The sequence below is a fragment of the Lemur catta genome, chromosome 5, assembly GCF_020740605.2.
Source record: "Lemur catta isolate mLemCat1 chromosome 5, mLemCat1.pri, whole genome shotgun sequence".
NCBI lineage: Eukaryota > Metazoa > Chordata > Mammalia > Primates > Lemuridae > Lemur > Lemur catta.
Window position 1 is genome coordinate 12,185,001 of NC_059132.1, and position 26,123 is coordinate 12,211,123.

A 26,123-nucleotide genomic window follows, 5' to 3' on the forward strand; every position below is an offset into this window, starting at 1 on the left:
ACGTGGGAAGCACATGGGGTGAAGATGTCTCCTGCCCACTTTCTGAAAAGCGCTGCTACAGCCCAGGGGTGGCCAGTGCTTGGCCTGGGGGTGCAGGGTCAGGGGCGCTGGGCTGCTGAGGGCCCAGAGGCAAAGGGAGCAGTGCCAGCCCTTGATCCATAACGAGTGACACATTTCAGCTGGGGTTTGGGGTCAGTGGTCCTGCTGAGCGCGGTGGGGAGAGGAGGACGTTCCTGGTGTCCTGGGCAGGGGACGGACGGACCCTGGGCAGGGCTGCAGCTGACTCTCGGATTCCTTCCCTGCTTTTCTCCACATGCCCCCGCCCCCACCCCTCATTTGGCCTTTTCATTCTCTGGCAGGTGTTGTCTCCAAACTGAAGGTGTCCACGAACACTGTGGAAACATGAAAATGTCAGGGCTCTTATTTCTCTGCGGTTTCATTTTACGTGCCCTTCAGAGAGACCTGGGGCTTTGTAGCAGAGCCATGGAACCAGAGAGACTCCTGGGCTTGGATCCTGGCACCAAGAATCACAAGCTGTGCCACCTTGGGCAAGTCACTTCCCGTCTCTGAGCCTCAGGCCCCTCGCCTGCAGAATGGGCTGTTTGTGAGGCGCGAGTGCTTACGGGCTGGCATGCACCAGTCCGCAGCTCATGTCTGGCTACAAGCAGAGACAGATTAAATATTAACGCACTGCATTCTCCCAGGTCAACGTGAGACCAAAGACCGTAGGAGGCTCACCTCACAAATCCCAGCATCCGCTTCCAGATGCTCATTCATTTGAAAAGCATGTATTGGGCCCCTTCTGTGTGCCAGGCCCTGGGCCAGGTGTTGGGGTAGATAAAATGGTGACCAGGACGTGGAATCTCCACGCCTGATAAAGCAGAGCCATGAGAAGTGGCGGGGGTGTGGATGAGGTGACCTGGGAGCAGAAAGGCCCCACACTGTGCCTCAGGGAAGCCTGTCGGGAGGAGGGGTGTCTGAGCTGAAACCTGACAGAGAGGGAGGAGCTACCAAGGTCAAGGTGACCGAGTCACCTGCTTTGAGGTGAGCAAGAGCATGAGACTTGGAGAAAGGGAGAAGACAGGAAAACAAGGGGCGAGAAACATGGAGGGGGGGCACTCGATGCTCCTGGAGGGCCCGGCAGCACCAGGCCACACGGGCGGGACTGCTTCCCTGAAGGCGTGTGCACTTTGTCCTGAGGGCTCTGCGCAGCCGTGGTGGGAGGTGGCGGGAGCACAGCACGATCTCACCCATGGTTTTCAGACACCCTCTGGTTGCTTCGCAGAGAAGGCAGCGGACCACAGATGAAGCCGGGAGGAGATGAAAGCTGAGCTCCTTCCTCTCTGGAGCCCTGGAAATGGACAGACCCAGGTCTCACCCCAGCACCATCGCTTCCTACCTAGGTGGACCTGGCTGAGCCCTGTTCCTCTCTTAGTCCTGAGCTTCTCATTAAAATGGGAGTGTTTCAGAACATGCACCTTGGGGTTGCTATAAAAAATGAAATGAGTTAATGCATGTACAGTGGCTGGCACGGAACAAGTGCTCAGCGAATGGAAGCTGGTATTATGCCTTTTTCTCCCCAGCACATGCATATGCACCCCTTGCCTGGCATACCCTGGGCTTGCACAAGAGCCCCTCCCCATTTTTACAGCCAGCTCCAAGCCAACCACTGCCAGCAGCTCTGGCTTGAGGGGTGAGTGCAATGGAGGCCTCAGAGGGTTTGTGCTGGAGCTTGGTTGCTTAGCAACAGAATCAGCATCAGCATCGTTGCAGGGCCAGGCTGCATCAAGCACCAGTCACAACAAAGGCAGCAGAAATGAGTCACAGCCAGCCTCCGGAAACTGGTGGGAGCAGGGCCTTGTTTTTGGCAGGGATCGGATACACCCAGAATCTAGCTTGTGGGGGCAGCTCTCCAATTCTAGCTTCCTCTGCTTCCCCAGTGGGGCCCACATCCCTCACAATTCCCTGGGCCATTTGGTATAAGCAGGACTTAGAGCTGATGTGGCTGCCAGCTGTATGCCCACTGAATGCATACATTATACGTTCGTAGTGTCCAGCACAGTGCTTATCCCCAGCTTATGGCCGAGGACAAGGAGGCTTGGAGGGGATTAAGTTTCAAAGTTTAAGTCCACCTGCCTTCAAAGACCTTGCTCATCTCACTGTACCTCCCAGACCCCACGCCCAGCCCTGGGACAAGCAGCCCAGCACCCCCAGCCCGGGCAGCTCACTCACGGTGGGCAGAGCTGGGCTCTTCATCCGCCCCAGCCTGCTCCTCTTCCTTCTAGGCCCTCTTCCCAGTGAGGACACCAGCACCCATCGCCCACGCCTAATAATGTAGGTGTCATCCTGGACGATTTCCTTCCTCATCAGCCTCACAGCGAATCGGTCCCCAAGTCCCAACCACGGTCCCCTTTGCACACCTCCTCCCCATCATCAGGAGCAGCCTGGCCCATGGGCCCTCCGCACTGCGCACTCCCCACCTGGCGCTCAGTCCCCATCCCCCCCACCCCCCAGCTCTCCCAAAGGTTCCGTCTGACCTTGGCCCTCCTGTGCTTGAATGCCTGTCATGGCGCCACCCCAGAGTCTGAAGCCTGAACTCTTCACCAGGCCTCCCAGGCGAACCCAGTCCCCACGCCTGCTGCCCCCAACACACACACACACACACCCGGACCCACACCCTTCACTCCTAACACTCTGAGAGCCTGAGCTCCACGCTGCTCCCTGACAATGTGCACGGTGCCAGCCACTGAGGACAGCTGGTAACCTTAGCAACTGAGCCCCTCTCTGACCTGCCAGTTTTCCAATAAAAACATGCCCTAAGTTCCAGCCACGTATAGCTCGTCCTTGATTCTGGACACTCCAGTCACCCTGAGAGGATGTCTCGCTGCACTGGGAGACTGACCCGCAGTGTCATGTCAGTCCTGAGAGTGTGAGGTGGCCTGTAAAGGCAGCAGGGGGACCCCAGTCTTCTGCAACGGGATGACTTAGGTCTGAATCCCAGGGAGACAGCTTACTGGTTCCATGACTACAGCAGTTTTGAAATATGGCCACGGGCTCTTTGACACTCCCTTCAAAAGTTGGAATTTAATTCTCTTGTCCTTGAGTGTAGGCTGGACTTGGTGACTTGCTCCCAACCAACAGAATAATGTGGACATGACAGCATGTGACTTCGGAGACTAGGTTGTCAGAGGCATTCTGGCTCTGGCTCTACTCTCTGCCTTGGGTCACTGGCTCTGGAGAAGGACAGCTGCCACGCAAGGAGGGTGCCGAATCAGCCCGAGGGGAAGCCCCGTGGAGAGACCCGAGGCCCTTTGCCAGCAGCCACGGGACTGAGCTGTCCCAGAAGGGGATCCCAGCCCACCAAGCATTCCAATGCCTGCAGCACCAGCCAACATCCCCACTGCAGCCTCACGAGAGACCCTGGTCCAGAACCAGCCAGCGAATCCACATGCAGATTCCCGCCCTGCAGGAAGTGGGAGACGACAAGCGTTTGCTGTGGCAGGCTGCTAAGCTGTGGGGCAATGTGCTACCCAGCAGCAGGTGACTCAGCAGTGTCCTAGAGCAGATCGCCTAACCTCGCTGTGCCTCTACTTCCTTATCCGTAAAATGGGGTTAAGAACATGTGTATAGTGGTGCTGAAAAGATGAAAGGAATTAATAATTAGGAAGTTCCTGGTAATACGCACGGTGCCTGGTCCATACTCAACACCCAGTAAATATTAAGTTTCATTTTTTGCTATTATTTATTATAAACAGTTTCTTTTTCATTTCTGAAGACTCCAAGTAAGACCAAAATCAAGGGGCCGATCCCCTCTCCAAGCAGGTGTCCCCAGCATCTGCCACCAGAAGCTTAGCTGCTGTGCCCACTGAAAACTTTGCCAAGAGAGCGATGCTTTCCCTAATGACAATAACAGCAATAATAATATTAGGGAGCCACTACCATATGCCAAGCCCTGTCTCTAAGTGCTTTACAGCTACAACTCCCCACGTGTGGGAATATTGGGTCCAGTGAGAGACGAGAGAATTGGAGAGCAAAGAGCAGTTCCCCAATGAGTGAGCAGTGGACAGACCTTGATGGGAACCCTAGCCCTACTGCTGTGGACAGGCTGCCAAGCCACTGAGCCTGCATTTCTGCACCTGAAAATGGAGGTAACAATATTTGAATGACTGCTGTGAGGATTGAATGAGATGAGGTCTGTGAAGTCCTCTGCATAATGGTTGGTACATAGTAAGGAGTCTAAATAATGGGTGGATGGATGGATGGATGGATGAAGTGACAAGTAAATAGGTATTTTTGATGAGACCTTGGGATTTAGCAAATTTTGGACAACTGGGTGCAAGAGAGCTGTGCATCCCTCCCTGAGCACCCTGAGAGGTAGTGCTTCTTTAAAAGCGTAGATGTGCACTGAGCCAGAGCCTTACCCCCAACCTACCCTCTTGACAGAAAGAGCTACAGCAGTGGTTTGGAGGGTGCAGGCCAGGGATGCTGACTTCATGATCTCCATGCTGAGTTCAGTGTCCTTCCCTGGCTCTTGCTTAATTTTCATGTTCTTCTATCCCTAACATCTGGCAAGACGCTTGTGGAGGTCAGTATAACATCTGAAGATGAGTCTTACTCATCTTTGAGTCTTGGTATATGGTCCAGTCGATATTCCCCCAGCCCTCAGTCCTTGCAGTTGCCAAGCACTACATGAATTGAGAGTTTGGGAAATGAAATTATTGTCACTGTCATGAGTATTTATTTTCTTCAATAAACTCTGGCATTGTGTTACAAAAGCCCTAAAGTATTAATATTCATCATGATTTGGAGTCAATGGGGAATAAAATGTTTGCACAAATTCCAGTTGATAACATAGAGATTTTAAAAAGTGAACTCCAGTATTTCTGTTCAAACTTCAAATGAAAACCTTCTGTTCAATCTGGATCTGCCCAAATTCTGACCTTCACTGAGATATAAATATTATTTGCTTTCTTCTTATGTCCAGAAAATCATTTCATTAAGCCATCCTAATAATTTTTGAAGGCTAATTTAGCATGGCAGCATGTGTAATATTAGGCAGGGAATCTGCTCAAATGTGTTGCCCAAATGTTTATTTGCAATAAAACATTCACACATTTTGTCGTGGACACACCAGTAGTTTTATCCTATATTGATAATCAAATGGGAACTCATTATTTTCACCCTGAATTTGGTGTTCCTTCTGGGTTCCCTGTGCTGGTAATGCCAGCACAGTCCACTTAGGGGGCAGAAACACAAAAAGTCTTCCAGAAGCTTCCTTCTCCCTCACTCCCACACTCAACCCTGCACTCGCCCCATCATTTCTGCCTCCTCCTGCATGTTCCTTAAATCTGCTGGCATCACTCCATCTCCACTGCTACTGACAGTTCAAGTCTTGTCTCCTTTCATCCCGATGATTCTAACAGCCTCTAACTTGGCTCTCTGTCCCAGCCTTTTCTGTCCCCAGTGTATATGCTGCGTAGGCTAGTGATTAGAAATCCTCTGAGTGTTGCCTAGATGCCCTTTTCCTTTATTTTAAATTTCTCTCCTTCCCCCCTGATTCTTTATTAGCATTTCATCCCTGGGTACCCAGTCTACTGTGTCTCATATACGGTCTTAACTATGCATTGATTCTAATCAAATCAGTAAGGTTGCTTTGTGTGGAATGCATTTTAATTTAAATAAATTGTATCAGGCAATTAATTTCATTTGGCTTCCCACTTCTCTCCCATGGAGATCTTTCCATGCAACTCTGTGCACACCTGATTTGTGGTTTCTGGCTCCTACATAATATCCCACATAGTGTGCAGCCACCACATTTTGCTTGTTCTTGTCCCTAAAGATGGGCACCCAGGCTGCCTTGAATGTTCCCTTCTCTTCCACACAAAGCCTAGCAAAGACTACCCTAGCAGTATTCCTTTGCAGACCTTGGAAAGAATTTATCAGGGCTGTATAACTAGGAATGTGCTAACTGGGACATATGGCACGGGCATGCTTAATTTTGCTAAGTGCTGCCGATCGCTTTCCAGGAGGACTCTGCCAATTTATGTTCCCGCTTCAGAGCAGGAGAGCTCTGGTCTCCCCACATCCCCACCAGCAGTTGGAAGTATTCACTTACTAATGTTTGTCAAGCTAATAGATGTAAATGGGTTATCTCATTGCTGTTCTCATTTTCGTTTCTGTCATTACCAGTGAGCATGAGCCTCTCTTCATGTATTGCTCAGCCATTTGGATTTCCCCTTCTGGGAAAGAACTGTGCATCTTCTTTGCCCAATTTCCTATTGAGTTCTTTTGTTTTTTAATTGATTTGTAGGAGTTTTATATATATCACAGGTATCAATAATCTGTTGATATAGAATATTGTAAATATTTTTACTCAGCCTGCCATGTGTCTAACTTTTCTGATTCTTCACTGAGAGAGAATCTTCCACTTTAACGTCAAATTCACTCATTTTTTTGCTCTCTGGCATGTCAAGATCACTATTTCTCTCCCAACTTATTCCTGATGACTACAGCACAGACAGCCATGTGCCTCCAATGTCATCTTGCTCCACGGACACGACTGATTGATGCACAAATGGGCACCTGACTCCACTAGGGCAATGATCCCATTTCTAAGGAATGTGAAGCTGGGACCAGGAGCCAGTCAATCAATCACTCTCCCAGTGGCTATAAAATTTGGGAGCTACTCATGGCCATTGTCTACTGTGACAAAGCTGTTCTGCAGGAAGACACCAAAATGTAACAGCTGTGTAAAGAGAAACAAACAGCTGTAGGACAGGATTGGAGGGCTTCATGAGTTCCATTTCCATTCTCTGGTTCCTAAGGCCATATTCCCTGGAACAGCCCAGCATCTTCCTGACTGTATTTACCAGCTACCTCTCCAGGAGGGGTAATATTTGGGCATTCAGATACTACCTTTATCTTAGCCATATCCTTGTACCACATCTACTATCATTTACTTAATATTTTTCTTTAAATTGACTAGATATGTTTGCTTAAAACTTTTTATTTAAAGAGGGAACTTCATATCAAGACTATAAATAGAAAATTAGTACCATCTGCTATACCTAGAAGTAGTGATGAAAGTATACACACTTAAAACAATGTAAATACTAGCTAAGTACCATCTCACACTGAAGGTGGAGACACATAGAAATGAACTAAGGCAAAACAGACCTAAATTGATACTTTCTCTTTAATGTATCAAGATTTATAAAGATTTAGAAAGAGAACGAATTGCACCTTCTCTTGGTGCAATTCAATGTCATTAATGCTTTTTCCCCAACTGCCTAAAAGCACTCCCCTGTCTCAGGGGTACCTTTAAAAGCTAGTGTTTGAATAAGCTTCTCCTTTTGAAATAGGGTAATAGCAGACCTGCTTGATAAAGAGTCATAAGACCCAAACCAAGGTCTCTGATAAAACAAAAGGTGGCAGAGAAGCCGGCCCAAACCAGCTAGAACTAAGATGGCCATGAAAAATGACCTCAGATTACTAGCTCATTATATGCTAGTTATAATGCATTATCATGCTAAAAGAAACTCCCACCCTTGCCATGACAGTTTACAAATGCCATGACAACTCCCAGAAGTTACCCTATAGGGTTTAGAAAGGGGAGTGATCCCCAGTTCCAGGAACTCTTCACCTCTTTCCCAGAAATCTTATGAATAATCCTCCCTCCACTTACCATGAAATTAAATAGAAGGTATAAAACAAGACCCTGGAAACTCACAAAGTGCTACTCTCTGTTGCTCTTGAATTCTATCCTGTGGGAAGCCACGAAACCACTTGCCCTGAATGCTGGATCCCAGTTTTGGTGTCCACTTTCCTGACAGCCTTTATATTTTCCTTCTCATTAACATTAACTAAAATGTTTCTGATCATGGCAACCAAAAACACCACAATAAAGTGAGGTATCTTCAGTTAAGTCGACCAAATTTTCTAATTTATAAAGAATCAGGCTGATGGCAAAATGGCAGATGCTTCCTCCCAAGCTCCATTGGCCAGAATTAGTCACATGAGCCCATCCTAGATGCAAAGGAGTCTGGGAAATGTAGTCCAAAGCTCAGTTGCTGCTTCCTGCAATAACTCTACTCTGTAGAAGGGATGCAGGAATCCCTTGTGGACTGTGTCTGCGACACACTGTCACCAGCAGCCAACATGGGATTGGACATGTTATAGGAGCTGAGGTGAGGGAGAGAAGGAAGGAAGAAAGGGAGACAGAGGAAGAGAAAATGCCCTGTTCTTTTTCTTTAAGTAAGAAAAAATTCTGTCCACCTGAATCTCTCACTCTTTTAAATGAGCATGAACTACTTTTTCCATAGACATATTGATAGTAAAACTCAGTGAAAATGTAATGGTTTTATTAAGTAGTCTCATTTTCACTCCCAGAATCTCTATGGGAGTATATCATATATAGATAATTCCTGAAAGGTCATCTAGAAAATAGATTTATATAAATTAAATCCTGTCTTCCCCTGGCCTTAATTATGCTATCAAAGTCAAGTTTCTCTGGGAACACATTTGTAAGCCATATTGTATTAGCTAAACATACAAAATGTGTGTGTGGGTGGGTGCGTATGTATGTGAGAGAGTTCTCAAAACAAGTCACAAAATAAAATGCCCTAGGACTAAGAATTACTTGTATGTTGTGTTAATTTCCTAAGGCTGTTGTCACAAAGTGCCACAAACTGGATGGCTTAAACAACAGAAGTGTGTTACCTGATAGTTCTGGAGGCTAGAAGTTCATGATCAAGACGTTAATGGGATTGGTTTCCTCTGTTCGCTATAAGAAAGAATCTGTTCCATGCCTGTGTTCTAGCTTCTGTGGGTTTGCTGTCAATCTTCCAAACCCCTTGACTTGTAGATGCATCACCCCATGTCTGCCCTCATGTTTACATGGCATTATCCCTATGTGCCTGTCTGTCTCTGAGTCCAAATTTCCCACGCCAGTCAGATTGGATTAGGGCCCACCCTAAAGACCTTAACTTCCTCATTTGTAAAGACCCTATCTCCAAATAAGGTCACATTCACAGTACTGGGGGTTAGGACTTCAACATAGGCATTTGGGGAGGACACAAATCAACCCAAAACAGTCATTGCCTCAAAATAAAAATGTTCAAAGGAGAAACAGTAGGGGCCATGTAAGAGAACAAAATGCACTGTGCCAAAGTCAACCAGCCTCTGTCAAATGTATACCTAGAAAACAGGACATACTTTTTGGTTTCTCCAACCTTATTTCCCAGGACTTCAAATAGCTACTAACCTCCAACAGGGTGGACTTTGAGCTTGGTAAGATGATTAAAGTGTGGGTGTTAGAGGTGGGCTGCCTAGGTTCTAACTGGATGTAAGTCTAAACAACTATGTGAAGTTGCACGTGTTATTCTAGCCCCTCTGGACCTCTGTTTTCTCATCTGTAACCTAAGATGATGCATACCTCATACAATTATTATGACAACTCAACAAACAACATGCCTGAGAAGCAGGTCGCAGCAGGCATAGTGCTAAACTCATGGTACTCTAGAGTGGTGTTTAAGACAGGCCTGCCTTAAAAAGCTGTGCAGAAACAGCCATGCACCTACCACCTACATGTAATTAACACTTGGTGCATTTCCTTTACCATATACCTCTCTAACAATCCATCCACGCTGTCCATCCATTACTCCATTCTAATTTTTAGACATTTCAAAGGAAGTTGCAGGCATTGGTACCCTTCCTCCTAAACATTTCAGCATGCAATCATTAACCAGTGTTCAATATTTGTTTACAGTTCTTTTTTATTTTGAGGTAAAATTTAATACAGTGAAACGTACAAATCTTAAAAGTACCTGTTGATAGGTTTTGACAAATGATACCCCCGGGGAAACGCAAACAGCTCTCAAAGTACAGAACGTTTCCAGGGCCTGAAAACCTTCCCTGCGCTTCCTTCCTTCCCAGTTCATTTCCCACACCCACCCACCCCGGCAGGCGACTGTTGTTCTGGTTTCTGTCATTAGAGACAAGTTTGACTGATGCAAAACTTTATGGCAATGGAATCAGACAGTATGTACTCTTTGGGGTAAGGTTCCTTTCCCTCAGAGTAACATTTGTGAGAACCATCCGAGTCCTGACACGTGGCAGTGGCTCGTGTGATTAAAAAATTTTTTAAATTAAATTTGTGTTTTAAAAAATTTCCACATTATCCTGAATGTGTTAAGGGAAAACATAATTTTTTAAATTATTGTTGTTTTGGGGGACTTTGAGTAAAATTTTTTGAAGACCCCTGCCTGAGGTTATCACCATTTATCCAACTGGCTTCTCAAGGCATTTCTTCCAAATAAATACAGTTTTTCCTAAGGAGGAGGTCTTGTGAATCGGATTCTCCCCTCACTGAAGAGGGAGGTGGGTGATAAAGCTGCCCCTTTGCTTTCAGGAAAGGAAATTCATTTGCAAAGAATTCGATCAGCCACAATAAAGCCGTGTGATCAGCTGGGTGAAAGCTGGATGTATCGGGGTGCAAGAGAACCCCATTCTGCAGGCCTCAGCTGAAAGAAGCTTCTTCCCACGGCTGCAGGAAGGGCTGCCGGCCAAAGCCCTGGTGAGAAGTACTGCTGGTTGCTTTTCGACAACGCAGAGTCTGAGGCCCCTTTCCCAGCTTACCTGGAGGGCAGCGCTCTCTGCAGTGAGGAGGCGTCTACACCAGCAGCTGCCCCCTCCACTTGTTTAGAAAGTGTGGCAGGGAGGATGGAAGTGGGTTTCAGGTTGGCTTGAGCCCAGCTCAACCAGCTTGCATCTGAGTCGCTGAGGAAAGGGTCAAAGAACAGCTAATTAAATGCACCACTTTTCACGCTGGAGGAAATACAATAACGACTTAAAAAGATGTCCCTCTGTTTTTGTGCCAGATACAATTAAATGCCAACTACCTTTGCTGATTTCAAGCCCAAATTGCTGCTGCTATTTTATCTAACTCTCATGATTACAAAAGAGGATTCTGAGACCTAACAGCAAGTATGTGAGAAAGAGTTTCTTTCCCGGCTTCCCTGGTCCAAACGAAGTTCTCCTCCTTCTTTGTTTTTCTCCTGGCTGGCTGGTGGTTGGGCTGATGGTTGGGCTGTTGGGACTGTCGGTGTGATGATGTTATTGTCTGTGGCTCGTCCTCCCACTCCCGTTTCACTGCGAAACCCTGGCAACAGAGGCTGTGGGACACTCCCTTTATATGATCCTCTCTGAGCTTTGTGTAACCCTCTGGCCTGCCCCACAAGCTTCCGTCTGGGAGTTTCACAGGGGCAGGGCCAGGCCCTCCCCTCTTTAAGACTCCACCAGTTGATCCAGGCCGAGTTGGCACTGCCCGAATGACTGTGGGACACATAAGAAGGAAAGAGCATCGCTTTGGAGCTGTAAGTGCTTGGATCTGTCACTACTGCCTTGAAGGTGGGGGTCCGCATTTTAGCCATCACTGGCTTCCCGGCTCCTAGCAGAGAACCCACATGTGGCTGGAGGTCAGAGAACACTAAATTGGGTAGATTCATTCAACCTTGTATTTATTTATTATATTGACTACACAATATGCAGTTTAGAGGAAGGGCACAGCATTTGGAGTCTATATTAGTTTCCTAGGGCTGCTATAGCAAGTGCAAACTCCAGCTGTCAGCAGGGTTGGTCCCTTCCAAGAGTTGCAAGGGAGAATCTGTTCCATCCTCTCCGCCGGCTCCTGGGGGATTCCTGGCAACCCCTGCTATGCCTGGGCCTGTCGATGGGTTGCCCTATCCTCTGCCTCCACAGGGCCCTGGGTCTTCGTCTGTGTCCAAGTTCCCCTTGTCATAAGGACACCAGTCAGATTGGATCAGAGCCCACCCTAATGGCCTCCTTTTAACTTGATTATCTCTGTAAAGACTCCATCTCTAAATAAAGTCACATTCTGAGGTACTGTGGGGTTAGGACTTGAGTATATCTTTGGGAGAGGGCACAATTCAACCCACTATTGAGTTTGATGGACCTGAGTCAAGTTGTGACTCCATGAGCTTCCACAGTGTGAACACATGCTCTAGCATCCTTGACAGGGTACATGGGCCACTAGTTTGCTTTTGTGCAATTGAATGTAAAGGAATATTTCTCCCCTACTTCCAGAGCATTTTGGAGTTCCCAAAACATTTACACACTTTCTCAAATGATGCTCACAGCCACCCTGTGAGCAGGGATTAATATCCTCACTTCACAGATGAGGAAAGTGAGGCTTGGACTGGTGACATGGCCTGTCCAAGGCCCCATAGCCAGAGAGCAGTGGGGCTGGATTCAGACCCAGGTCTGTCTGACTTTAAGCTCAGGAGTTGTTGTATGCTATCAATTTGCTGATAGCGTCTTCATTTTCTCTTTCAAGAGCTCACTGGTCTCAATTGTGTTGTTTTTTTCTTTTTTAATTAGTTGGACAATTTGCATAGAAGGGAATAAATTACCAACATATAAAAGGCACATCCTCCTCATCAAATGTGTTTATTTAAAGCTGCAGGGGGGAGAGGCAGCCCAGTGAAGATGCCAGGGGCTGCTGTCAGTCCTGCAGGAGAATAGGGCCAGGGGAGGGCCACAGGGGGCCTGCAGGAGGGTGGAGCAGCACCAGGGACCCCACAGCAGGGGTGCAGGCACGTGCCAGGCACTGGGCAGCAGCACAGGGTCAGCCCCCAGCAAGCAACCTCTCTGAGCCTCTATTTCTCCACCTGTACAAAGAAGTAATAACGACACTCAGCTCTAGTCTGGATGAAGTAGTTAATGAAGTCATCACCCAATCTAAGGAACAAAGAAAATAAAGCAGATTGAGAGAAATATGACAAAGGTTTGGGGGGACATGTTGAGTATAAAGTGCCTGAAAGGATATTCAGTTAGAAATAACCGGCAGGAAGAGGTTGTGTCTATGGCAGTGACTCTCAGGAGAAAAATCTGGGCTGGAGACAGACATTTTAGAGTTATCGGCACAGAGATGATTTTTTTATCCATCGGTTCAGACACCCATCCAGGAGCTCACAGACAAGTAATCTGATAATAAAATTGATTGTGGTAATTCTGTGACAGAGGGATACACAGGATTTGGGGAAGCCACAGTGGAGGACCCTACCTAGTTCGGAGAGATCAGAGAAGACTTCATGAAAAGTGACCCCTGGACTGAGCCCTGAAGTACGGACCAGAATGTGCCGGACGGATGAGAAAGCTCGGAGGCTGGGGAGCTTTCTGGAGAGGGCTCACCTCAGGGAGAGGGGAGTCGGCATCACAAGCCTCGCCCTTGTTACAACCGATCTTAAACCAGGTACGATGTCCACATGGAAAATGGACTTCATGTGTGTACTGGTCAAGGTGATTCTTTCTACTATAACAAATGAAACCGAAAATTTCACTAATAACACCGTGAAAGTTGTTTTTCACATAAGTGACAGCCCAGTGTGGGCAGGTGGGTCTCCTCCACGTGGATCTTCAGGGATCCAGGCTCCTTCCATCTCATGGCCCCGTCATCCCCTGAGGCCTGGGAGTCCTCGGCTTCCAGTCATTGCAGAGTCACGAGCATTGGTGAGGAAGAGAAGAGAGAGGCACCTACCACTTGCATAAGTGCCGCCCTACAAGTGACACTCGTCACTTCCACTCACATTTGAATGGTGATTACTTGTATGTAGACAAGGTGGAAGCAAGAGGGGCTGGGAGAGATAATCCCCCACCAGTCAAGGTCCTCCTGGTACAACTCCATGCTGTGAACAGGGGTCGTGAAGCTTTCTAGAGAGTCACCAATCTCTGTCACTATCAGCATCAAATTGAGTAAGAAAGGGAGCACAGAGAACTGTGTAGGGAAATTCTTTGGCTGCAACAGGGCTCAGCAGGAAAGAGCGATGAGACTGATTTGCAGAGTCTGCTATGGGTGCAGATAGGAACAGTTAGGGCGTGTGAGCCATTTACCGATAGCTCAAGCATCCCCACAGCTGTGACTCAAATTTGTCTTTCAATACAGCCTCCGTGGATTCATGCATTAGTCCTGTGTAGAGCAGGGCAGAGGTGGGGTGCTGTGGATAAAACAAAAAGAGCAAAGACAACTGTTTTGGTTGAAATTCTGTAGAGCACAGGAGGCACAAGCAGTTCTGCAGTGGGCCCCAGATAGTAGAATGAAGATCAAAGGAGAAAGAATGCCTTTTTCACTTACTCTACCAGGGCCTGAGGCACTGGGAACTGCAAGCTCTCCAGGGCATCTGTGGAGCTGTCCATCAGAGTCTGAGAACATCTGGGGCATCCATGGAGCTCGGCAGAGCAGCAAAGCCCACAGGTGCACATCTGCTCTTGAGCATATGTGAGACTCCACCTGGGAGCTCTCAGAAATACTTGGATTGGGCTGGGAAGGGAGGTCTTCACAAGGGAGTCAGAATCTACAGCAGCAGATGGGGGTAGGTATCTGTGACATTTAAGGTATTACTGTTGATAAGGCCCCATCTCTGTTCTTAGTGGTGAGGTCTTGGGAAACTCAGCTTAAATATAATGCAATACGTTGCCCCTCCAAAAATGTTAGCCTTCAGAAAATAAGTGGCTTTATATATAAGTCCTCACAATTAAACACAAAGGAAGACGGTATGCTCTCCAACACAATGTCAATGACTCAGAAAGTGTCTCTAGTGGTGTCAGAAATTCTAAATGCTGAAAAAAAACATGTATCTGAAATGACTTTACATGTATACTAGACATGAATGAATAAGAAAATATATTGTAGATAATACAGTCATATTTCCCACTGTCAGAGAAACAAGTGAAAACATTATAAGCAAGCAAACAGAATGCTAGAATAAGCCTGTGGTTTTGCATTAGAGTAAGAAGGACCACCATAAACTCATGTTTGTTTGATTTAGATAGATAGACAGATAGATAGATGACGGCTGTATACATGGGTTAGTATACATCCGTAATTTCCTGGATTTATGTACCAAGAGAGCCTAGGAGCTATTACACCCCTTAGCCATGAGCACATCTAACATCCAGATCTTGGATTCTAAATATCATTCTCTCATAAAAGGAACCAGGGCTCCTTGGAGACACAGTTGCTTCCAGGACTTGGAAAACACAAATACACTATAAGCCCACAGTATCCTGTGATGCCAGAAGATAAAGAAGTATTTTAAAAAAAAAATGACATGTGTCAAAAAGACACAGGAGCCAATCTTAAAGAGCTCCCAATGACAAAAGCTGAAACAATTTGAGCAAGAAAATATAGTATTGAATTATAACCTAAAGAATAAACATTCATGAGTCTATACTAATATAAATAAATGATTGGATAAATAAATAAATGTGGAGAAGGGACACTCTTCCAGAGAGGAGAATTCTAGTTAATGACTGTGAAGAAACGGGGGAAGTGGGAAATTGCTATTAGAACACTAACAGTGATTGCTCAGGCAAGATCCACTGAATAACGCCCAAGCTCGTGTGTGAGAGGACAAACAGGATGTCTGCATTATCCTCAAAGTAACTTGCCTCCAATTTTTACTAACTACAAAGGGAAAAAAATGGCAACATTGTAATGGGGAAACCTGGCCAACACCACCTAAATCAAGGGATCAAAGTTAACGGCACCAGTAATAGGACTTACCTATGTCACATACCCATTGATATGACACTCTGAGAAGGGCACATTGCCTCCGTGTAGTTCTTCCCCCAAAACCCATATCTTCAGTGTAATCATGGAAACATCAGACAAAACTGAGGGACAGTCCACAAAATACCTGATCAGCACTTCAAAAGTGCCAAGGTCATGAAAGACAAGGTAAGACTAAGGAATTGTCATAAATCCCGAGAGACGAAGGAAATAACGAAATGCAGCATGGAAGCTTGGATCAGATCCTGCAACAGAAAAAGGATTTTAGTGGAAAAACTGGTGAGATCTGAATAAAGTCTGTGTTTTGTTTTGTTTTTTTAAATGCACATAAAGAATTTGGTCAAAATTGTTTTGGAAAATGTGGCAGAGACCCCAAAGCAATACTGTAAGTTAATTTTATCTTTAAAAATGATAGATTTGTGTAACTAAATTTAGTAATTTAAAACTGTTGGTAGACATAGGGAACACGGGGCAGCCGGTGGCTTTATGTTGGGGCGCACGTGACACAAGATGTCAGGGGGACCTGCGAGGAAGGGATGGGGCCTGGGACAGACAGGAGGGAACCGTGTCTTACAGTCACTTCAAGGCCATGACCTTATTTTAACCCTCAGCGACCCTATTAGGGGGCGGAGAGATATTTATAAATAATTCCAACTGACAAATGAGTAAACTGAGACTGCGTGAGAGACTTATCCACAGTAGCTACAGGGTGTTGAGTGACTGCTATAGGTGAGTCTTTAGACACTACTTCATCGAATTCTCACAAAATGAGATAGGAACAATTATTTTCCCAATTTTAAAGATGAGGAAGCGGCAGTGAAAAGAGGGGAAGGGAACTGGCCGAGGCCAGGTGCAGGGGAGCAGAGCTGGGAGGCCGGCTGTCCCCAGGGCTGGCCGCCCCCTCCCAGGGTCTTCCCCACACAGCCCACATCCCCCAGACCGGCATGGCGCTCACCAAGGGCCTCGACCTGGAAAACAAACCACAGCAACTCTGTCCACAGCCCCTGGACACTGTTCCCTTGGAAGGAGACAGGGAGGCCAAGACAGCAAAAGACAAAGACAGATTCAGAGAGAGGGGACAGAGAGCAGAGAGAGGCGGGGTGTCTGGAGGGCCATCTTTGAGGGCAACTCTGACTAATTGAACTCTACGTCTGTGTTCCCAGAAACAGATCATTTCTGACAAAAGGACAGTCAGATAAACACCCTGCTGAGCTACACTGAGTCTGATCTATGGGAAATGGCATTGACGTCGCCGTGGAAACCAGTCCTTTTCCCTCAACTGTTCAGCAGTGCTGTTTTTAAAAGAGACGGTATTTTGTACTTCTTGGGAAAATTACGGGGGATCTGTTTCTTCTTCTTCTTCCACACAACTCCCCGATGAGATTAGCGCACACCACGGGAGTAGCGGGGAGATGAATCAGCCAACAGCAGCTCTGACCGTGGTCTTTCGGTCTTCCAGAAAAAACGTACGTCTCCCTAAATATCCCTGGACCTGACCGACCGCTAGGGTTACCCCGGCGCCGTCACTGCCCCCCCAGTCCGCAGCGGCTGTGCGCCCATGGGTCGGACCGCGGGCCCCAGGCCGGCAGAGGCAGCTGCTGTGCCTGTTCCATCCCGGCCCCCAGCACTGGCACCGCAGAGCCACCCAGGGGCGTCTGGGAGAGAAGCCCTGGGCCCTCCCTCCTCCGCAGCTTTGCGATGCCGCTGCACTACCCGGGAGGACAGCTCTGTGGTGTGTTTCCGCCACCCTCCTCAGTCCTTCCTGTCATAGTGCAACCCGTCCTCCTAGGCCAAGTGCCAAGGCCAGTTCTTCCCAGCGGCCGGGCTGACACCTGCACGGACGCCCCTCCCCTCCGCAGAAGCTCCGCCCTGCCCTGTGACTTCTCCGCACAGCTTCGCCCCCGTCTTACCTGGGAGACTCTCAAGAGAAGTTCCCAACATTGGTGAATAGGTTTTAAAATGGGCAAAAAAAAAAAAGCCTGCAAACGGAGCTTGTTCTACAGACCAAGGTGCTGTTTTTATGATCACTGCGTGGCTCCCCCAACTCTGTCCCGCAGCAGGGCTCTTCCCCCTCCCCAAACCCCCTTCGGTTGAATTCTTCCAGCTGATGTCCCACCCCCTGGGTATGTTTGTGGAAGAAGGTAGGTTTCCTCCTTTATTTTGATGAGAAAATTCTAACTCTGCCAGGAATAGCACATGGCCCTAGGGTCACTCCTAAAAATAGAAATATCTGCCACCCGTCTCCCATAGGTCCCATTCTCCCTTGTTTCCAGCTGTACACCCACAGCCTGTTCATTCCGGAGAAGAGATAGCTTTGGTTTATTTTTTGAGGCAATGGAGTGGCGACTCCATCCATGACACAATGTTGGAACATGTGTTCATTAAGCCTTCAGTTGACTTTGTGTCCTTAAAAAAAATATTGGGCATTTCCATGATGGCCATATGGATCAGCCGGCCTTCGTGAGTGGGCTGCCAGCTCAGAGCCCTGTGCTCTCCAGCTCACTGTCCCCTAAGGTCAGCCCGGAAGTGCAAGGCTGTGTGGCTGTGCGTAGGGTTGTCGAATGCCCTCTGGGAACCCTCCTCTCCACTGCTCACCACACGTGCTTGGCCACAGCCCCCGGCATAGCCACCTGCTTGGGGCCTTTGCTTCCAGCTCCCCCACCAATCCTGGTCTCTTCCTCACGTGGCCTGCCAACAGGTTAGGGAAGACGTATAAAGACAAACTATAAGCTACAAAGCAAGACACAGAGGTGTGGGCACTGCTGAACAGCAGGTGGTTAAGACACTGCTACCAAAAGGGGTAGGTTGAAATCACAGCTCTGCCACTTTTTGGGCACATGACCTTGAGCAAGCTGCCCCCCTGCTCTCAGCCTCCATTTCTTCATCTTTAAACAGGGATGGTGATGATGACGCAGCCAGCAGAGGTGTCCAAGGTGGGGCACCCACCTCACAGAGTTGGTGGGAGGCCGTGTGAACTAAGACACGTGAAGCGCTTAGAACTTGGCATGGAGCAAGGGGCATTGACGTGTTTGCTGTTCTTAACGTTAACCATCAGTACTGACTAGGCTGGTTCGTGGTTATGATAACTGCGATTTGACCTTCGGAGGCGTGAACTATAACCTTGACAGTGTTGCTGTCTATGGGAGCACAGCAGTCCCACAAACCCGGGTCTGGATCCCCGCTCCTCTGCTATGGCCCTGAGGCAGTCTCTCCGTCCTCCGGGCCCAGTCTGTCCATCTGTCTGATGGGTCAGCAACCCCTCCCTGCCAAGGTCAGAACAAGCCTTAAAGGAGCTGATTGCAAAGACCCCACTCGTGGCTTGTCACCCCCCTCTGTGGCGGCTGGCTAAGCCCCAGCTTCCCTGTGTCAAGGGCATCACCAGACCCTTCTTTCGCTGCTGCCTGTTTCTACATCCGACTCCATCTCCAGACTTGAGAGCAGTGACTCGGAGTCCTGCGTGGCTGTAGGTCCCGCGCCCGGCACAGCCTGGAGCTCAGAAGGCGCCCAGGAGATGCCCACAGGAAGGCGGGTATCGGGCTGCAAGACAAGTAGCCAGGAGGATCTCTTGGTCCTTACTCGGGACCCCGGTGTCCTTACAGGCCCCAGCTGAGCACGCAGGTCCCTCGCAGCCCGACTCCAGCTCCCGCCCGCAGGCGCGCTGTCCCCTGTGTCCCTCCCCTTAGGCTCACCGAGCAGAAGGTTTTACAAGTTGTGAAGGAAAGTCAAGACTCTCGGACACATCTACCTTTATTTGTTTCCTGTCAGAAAATTGCAAGAATTACACCAAAAAATACTTCAGCCTCTGCTACCTACTGACAAAAATACACCACGAAATTATAAAGCGCTCAGCGGTTTTGCGAGGGACGATTTGTTATTCCGCTTTGGATGACAAATGAATTTACAGGTGACTCAAGGTGATGGGAGGGTGGAGGCGAGGGGAGGAAACACCAGATGAGAGCGTTTGGCAGGAGGGTTGAGCTACGCTAGTCCTATCACCCAGCTGTTGTGCACGATGACGGCAGCAATGGAGCAAGCCACAAAAAGTCCCCTCTACACGGCCTGCCGGAGACTCGGGGGGAACGAAGGGCAGCACGTCTCAAATAACCAACTCCCACAGCTGGCTCTGGCCCTCTCGGCCCTGGGGCCGACACCCTGCAAAACCGGCCTCCCTGAAGCATTCTGGGGGAGGCAGGGGAGGGCCTGCTGCGGTCCAGGGCAGGGGGAGGCCTGGTCAAGTCTGGGTGCTGCCTCCTCGTCAGGAGCTTCTAGAACCCAGTTGGGGAGTTTGGACGAAAATCCCCTGTCAACACAACGGAGTGGGCAAAAGACAGTCACATTTCTCAGCTTCCTTTAGAAACGATCTGGCATTGCTGCAGCCCCAACCTCAAAGTCTCTTCCTGGCTGTCACTTGAGGTTCCTGGTTACAATCCTATTGTTGTTGCTGTTGGGATTAGCACTTCGGGAAACAACAAACAAACAAAAATTTAAAAACTGGGAGACTGTGCTTATCGCCTGGCCAAGTGTCACATGTCTATCCTGCCTTCCTTCTCATCAAAGCCTCTCCTTCCTTCTTCCCCTCTCTGCCCCTGCCGTCTGTCTCATGAACATGGGCAGGATCCAGGCAAGTCTAGAAAAAAAAAAAAAAAGACAAAGAAAATCTGCCCACTCCTCCACGTTCGCTGATGCAAAACCTGTCACCGCAGGGTGAGCTTGCAGAGCCCGGCCGCGTGGGTCTGCCCGGGCCGAGCCCGGAGCCCGCAAAGTCTGTGTTCATCTCGCAAAATGTACCAGAGGTCAGTGCATGTCACTGTGCACTCTGGGCTTGGTAATGCCAAAATCAGTCCTTCTCTCCGACTTGGCTGTCCCTAACTTCCCAGGTTCCTATCCTGTAGACCAGACAGCCCCGTCTGCCACTCATGTATCCTGCACCCCCCCAAGCCCCCACTGGAGCTGCAGTGTCTCGTCTCATCCAAGAAGCCCACAGACTCTGCGCTCTTTCCCTTCAACATCTTCCCGATGGAGCCAGTTTGATGCTTTTTGTTCATTTTCTTTGTTTCTTTCCTTTTCTGTGTTTACATTTTCCTAACAAAGAATAAGCAGTGGCTTTGAAAATATCTTACATGGGGACAATCAACACGAAACATGCCTTTGTACATGAGCCTGACTCAGGGACAAATCAACAATACCAAGGGACAAAAAGAAATATTGATTCAGACAACTCCAGTGCACAATATTTTCGGTGAGTTCCTCCCCCACCCCACCCCGTCCCGCCCCCACCCCAAAATCCCAGGAGTACAGTGTTGTCTTGTAACTGGAGCTTGGCTTAGCCCATGGGGTCCCCCCTCCACCCCACCCCCATCCTGGCTGGGGGAGGCCTCTAATGGCCCTGGGTCTTGGGTGGCTTGGGCTCATGGATAACAGCGGCAGCCGACAGCCATGGCCCGATGGCCCGGGCGGTGCTCTGCTTGGCCACGCTGTAGTGGCTGATGACTGTGTAGAAGCGGCTTCTGGAGCTGGGGTCCTGGGATGAGTAGTAAGCATCCAGGGAGGCCGGGATGCAGCGCTTGTGCTGCGGAAGAAAGAGACAAAGTCAGGGGTCGTTCAGGAAGCTGCTTCCAGCCCACCCAGAGACACAGCCACCCCGTCTGGGAGCCACTGCTACATCAGGCTCTCAGCCACAGAGCAGGTGACAGCTTCCGACCTGAGCCAGGCACACAGAGGGCCTGCCCAGCACCATCACCACCGTCACCAAAGCTGCTTCTCAAATGAAGCTGGAAGACCTGAACCTGACCTTGGTATTGATTCAAGGTCAGCCTCCTCTGCTTACAGACTGTGCAGCTATGGTGAACACCGTAGGTACCCCACCCCGGCCCCTCTACCTGGCTGATTCATCCGTCCTCCGGTCGCCTCTCTGGGCCATTGCTCACAGCCACTGACTGTTTATTTTATTTCCTTGATGTTTTATTCGTATCTCTTTTCTCTTATATCAAAAGTCTTAGCTCCTAACAACATTAATGGAATTGTCACAAAATAACAGTCACAAAATAACACCAATGTCATTACTAAGACTTAGACCACTGAATAAACTTGGGGATTTCTCTGCAGCTCTGTGTGTCCTTAGAATATATTCCACCAAGGAGGTAAAGTCAATATACTACACTCTATGGCCATTAGAAATATTTGTTTTCTTTGCAAGTTTATGTCCTCGACATGATATAGAATTAGGTTCTTGGTTTACCATGTTTTTTCTTATTTATTTATTTTTTAAATATGTCAGACATTTACATATTTCAAGGGCAAATATATAGCAAGATCTATCCAGAGAAGCCTCACTTCCATCCCTGTCATTCTGTCCCTCCACTCTGCTCCCTCTCTTCCTTCTGAGAAATGATTTTTATTAATTTTTTAAATTTATCCTTCCAGAGTTTCTTTCCGAAAAAAAAAAAAAAAAGCAAATATCTTTACCTCCCCTTTTCTCACACAAAGATAGAACCTTTCTTCCTTCATTTGTCCTATTATCTCAGGGGATACTCTATGTCCATGGACAGAGGCTTCCTCACTTATTTTCGCAGATGTGTGCAACTGCATTGTGTGGATATATCACAGTCTATTCCACTGTCCCCTGGTGTTGGGTGTTTCCAATCTCTCAGGACCTCAGCTGCTGACCACTAAGACTGTGTAGTCCTAGGTAGTCACAAGCGGAAACAAAGACATGTGTTTTCAAATTGGAACTTTTCCCATTTGACCCCCGCCCCCCACTGAAACGTAATAGCTGTGATGTCTTGGAGAACCCTTTTAACTAAACATGCTTAACATCAACTTCCTCGTATGCAAAATGGGAGCAATAAAACCTATTTTGCAGGAAGGTTGTACGACCCAACTGGGACAATGTTTATGAAAATGGCTAGCCAAGGGCCTGACAGGATAGGCACACTCAGTAAACGGTAACTATAAATAGTAATATTGTCACCTGTTTTAGCTCTAAAACAGATTCTGTCTTTATTACAACTGACATTTGTTGAAAGCCCATTATCTAGCAGGTCCTTTGTTAATGGATTTTACTTAAATTGTCTCCTTAAAAATCCTGTGTGCAGGCATTATCAAGCCCCTGTCCTGCAGGCAAGGAAACTGAGGCTCAGAGGGGCCGGGAGACTCCCTAAAGTCCTGAGCTGGTGCAGTTCGTTAAGGAAGGAGTGCAATCAGAGGGAGAGTTGGGGAAAGGCACCAGCTGTAAACTTGAGGACAGAACCTCAGAGAACCTCAGAAGCACCAGCTCGCTGTCGTCACACTTCTACAAGGCCACTGTGGAGGGAAGCAACCAGCCCTCAAGCCAGGAAGACCGTACCACGTGGAGGTTTCCGAAGATGGAGCAGTCAACATGAAGTGGTAGTGGGTCCCCACTGCTGATGTGCAGCCCAAAGCTGGACCACCTCCCGGCCCTAGAGAGCACCGTCTCGGGGGAGGAATTCTACTGCCTACTGGAAATCGAGGCCCTAGTGAAGACTTGGGAACTCCTTGCCAGACACAGATTACATTTTACACAGTTGGTAGGGAGGTTGCCACACCCAGAATTTGGGCACCAATGAAGAGAAGACATTGCTAAACCCTCTAACTGAACCTGACAGTGACCTACCCACTGCCATGAGCCCCTTACCTTGTAGACAAATCCCTCTGGGCAGCTGTGGTCATAGGTGAAGGCTTTGTAAACCACCAGGAACACGATGCAAGCGAGGAAAGCAAGGGCCAGGCTGACAAGGATGGTGACCTGCAGGAAGACAAAATTGAGAGTCACCCAGCCACAGCTTGCCCACCTTCAGCCACACGTGCAAACCCTAGAACTGGCAGGCAGAGTGGTATGTTAGAAGGAGTAGGGGGCCCAGGGCCCAAGGAACCCCCTGTATCCTGGCTTTGTCACTAACTTGCAGCCTTAGGCAAACCACCTGCATGCTCTGGGACTCAGTTTCCCCGTTCTGTGGGGTAATCTCTTTTTTGACCCAACATGTGACTTTCCCCTCATTTCACTTGTCCTGCCGACTGTGTAGGGAGTGGGGGTTGGTCATTAAGCCGTCACTTCTGGTGTTTCCTGCCATCCCCCACCACCACCCCAGCACCACCACTGAACTCCGACCTCACGTGTCAGCTGCCCCTTTCCCCTGCACGTGGACATCTGATGCGTACCTGAAACGCACGCCCAAACAGAACTCCTGCTCTCCTCCCACGCAGACCTGCTCCACCCGCACTCTTCCTCACCTCGGGAAGCGTCAGCTGCACTTGGCAGTCCCTCAGGCCAAACCTCCTGAAGTCACCCTTGACTCTCTTTTTCTCACGCTCCACATCCAGTCGGCCAGCAGGAGCCATTGCTCCTGCCTTGAAACACATCCACAATCTGACCTCTTCTTTCCACCTCAGTCACGTCCACCCTGGCCCAAGCCATCATTACCTGTCACCTGAGCATCGAACAGCCTTCTGGCCAGTGCTGTTCTCGCCCTCTGGCGTGTGCAACACGCGGCAACCAGAGAGAGCCTCGCAAAGCCTGGGCAAGCCACGGCCTCTTCTGCTCAAAACACACACAGTTTCCAACTCATCCGGGGTACAAACCCAGCTCTTATCCATGATCAGCAAGCACCTTTAACCAAATGACACAACACCAAACAAACTGGGACTGCCATCGGGATCTATCAGACAGGAGTCATTGGCTAATTCCAGAGGCACCTCCAAGGCCTGCACTGGCCCATCTCACTGCCTATGTGCAAAGGCGCGGGGTAGCCCTGTGACACTGGGGCTTCTGGTGTTATCAGCAGACTTTTTGTGGGTGTTATTGTTAAAAGCTAGTGGCCCTTTGCGTCAGTTGGCCTAGCAATATGGCAGAATTCCTGTCACAGAGAGAAGGCTCTTTTTGATTCAGAAGAAAAACAAAATCAAGGTTGGGGGTGCCCATCCCATCCCCTTCCCACCCAGGGCATGTTTATAAGGACAGGAGGAGATGGGAGTCCACGTGGCTCCAAACGAACGGAGCTGTCTCTTGGCAGCTTTAGTACTGGATGGGAGGAATTAGAAAAGGAAAAGAGAAAGGTGGATGTGAGGGGAGTCTGTCTACAGGAAATGCCTCACGCGTGTGCGTGTTTGAAGTATCAGGACGGTGATACACAAACTTCAGTTTTAAACTGTTGTTTGACACAATGTCCACCCCTCCATCACCCCAGGCCCATAGTAGGAGCCTCCTGCCCAGGATTGGGGTGATAACAGTGTGGGGTGCAGGAAGCACCAGGCAAGGTGTGGGGCTGAGTCAGAGAAGTCAGTGGGGGCTGGACCTGGAGTGAGAGATACGGGAGACATATTCTCCCCCATGCCCAGGAAGCCCCAACGATAGCATTTGAATAGTAAGGGAAAGGGGGCTGCCCAAGACCACCACCTGCCCATGCTGGGGACCTAGAAACACCCAGTCAGTAGATGTCTGGGGGACAGCTGTAAAGAAATCGTAACTGCCCATATTTCCCAATAGCCAAAAGGTAGAAACAGCTCAAACGCCCATCAACCGATGAATGGATAAACAAACGGTGTCTGTCGATACATTGGAATCCATCCGTAAATGGGGATGAAGTACATGCTCAAGCCCGATGGGTCTCCAAAACATTATGCTAAATGAAAGAAGCCAGAGCCCAAAGGCCACGCACTATGTGATTCTATTAACACGAAATACCCAGAACAGGTAAAGCCACAGAGGCAGATGCAGACGGGTGGTTGCCACGGCCGGGGCAGGGGATGCAAGTTAACTGCTGGCGGGTGTGGGGTCTCCTCTGGGGATGATGGAAATGTTTTGGAACTAAACAGAGATGATGGCTGCACCACGTTGTCAATGTGCTAAATGCCACTGAATTGTTCACTTTAAAGTGGTTAATTTTATGTTATGTGAGTTTTACCACAATTTTTTAAAATAAATGCCAAAGCCCAGGCAGCAGCCTGGGACCATAGCTCTGTCCCAGGGGCAGGGAGCCATTTTCCTAAGTGGGGACTACTTCTGTCAAAAGGACCTTAAAATCCTGCCAGCATCTCCTCGCCTCACAGAGAACAGTGCCTAGGCCCGGCCAAGAGAGCTGCCTAGGAGTCTGGGACACTGGGGACACAGCTGGTCCCCAGGCAGGGCTGGTCCATGGCCAGCAATGCACAGGAGAGAGCAGAGAGCTGCAGCCCTGCGTGCCACTGCTGTCAGCTGATCCAGGGTCTGGGGGAGCCCCCAGCAAGCCTCCCATCCCAATAACCACATGCCACCCCAGCCCGATAGGCAAAGCCCCGGGCCTCTTGGCAGACCCGGGAGCAGGACAGGGTCTCCAATACGGGCATGAGCATTCCCAGACAGGGCTGGACACCTCCCCTGCTCAGCAGCAGGTTAGTGAGAGGCGCTGGGAGCTGGCGCAGGGCCCAGCATGCCCGTCCCTGAGACAGGCTCCCCTTGTGGGTTGGGCTTTTCCACTCCGAACAGTCCCTGCATTAACAACCCCCACCTAGGAGAAGCAGGGTCTGAGTCACCAAAGCATCA

General features: G+C 48.9%; 1 protein-coding gene across 1 annotated transcript in view; it reads right to left on the reverse strand.

The window, feature by feature from the left end:
* Positions 1–19,315: 19,315 nt before the first annotated feature.
* NSG2 (neuronal vesicle trafficking associated 2) overlaps positions 19,316–26,123 on the reverse strand; it is a 56,010-nt gene continuing 49,202 nt past the window's right edge. The window contains exons 4-5 of the mRNA XM_045551144.1: positions 23,241–23,351; positions 19,316–21,155 (exon numbers count right to left, since the gene is read on the reverse strand). Of these exons, the coding sequence (XP_045407100.1) occupies positions 20,964–21,155; positions 23,241–23,351 (303 nt within the window). The 3' untranslated portion in view covers positions 19,316–20,963. The remainder of the gene's footprint in view (positions 21,156–23,240; positions 23,352–26,123) is intronic.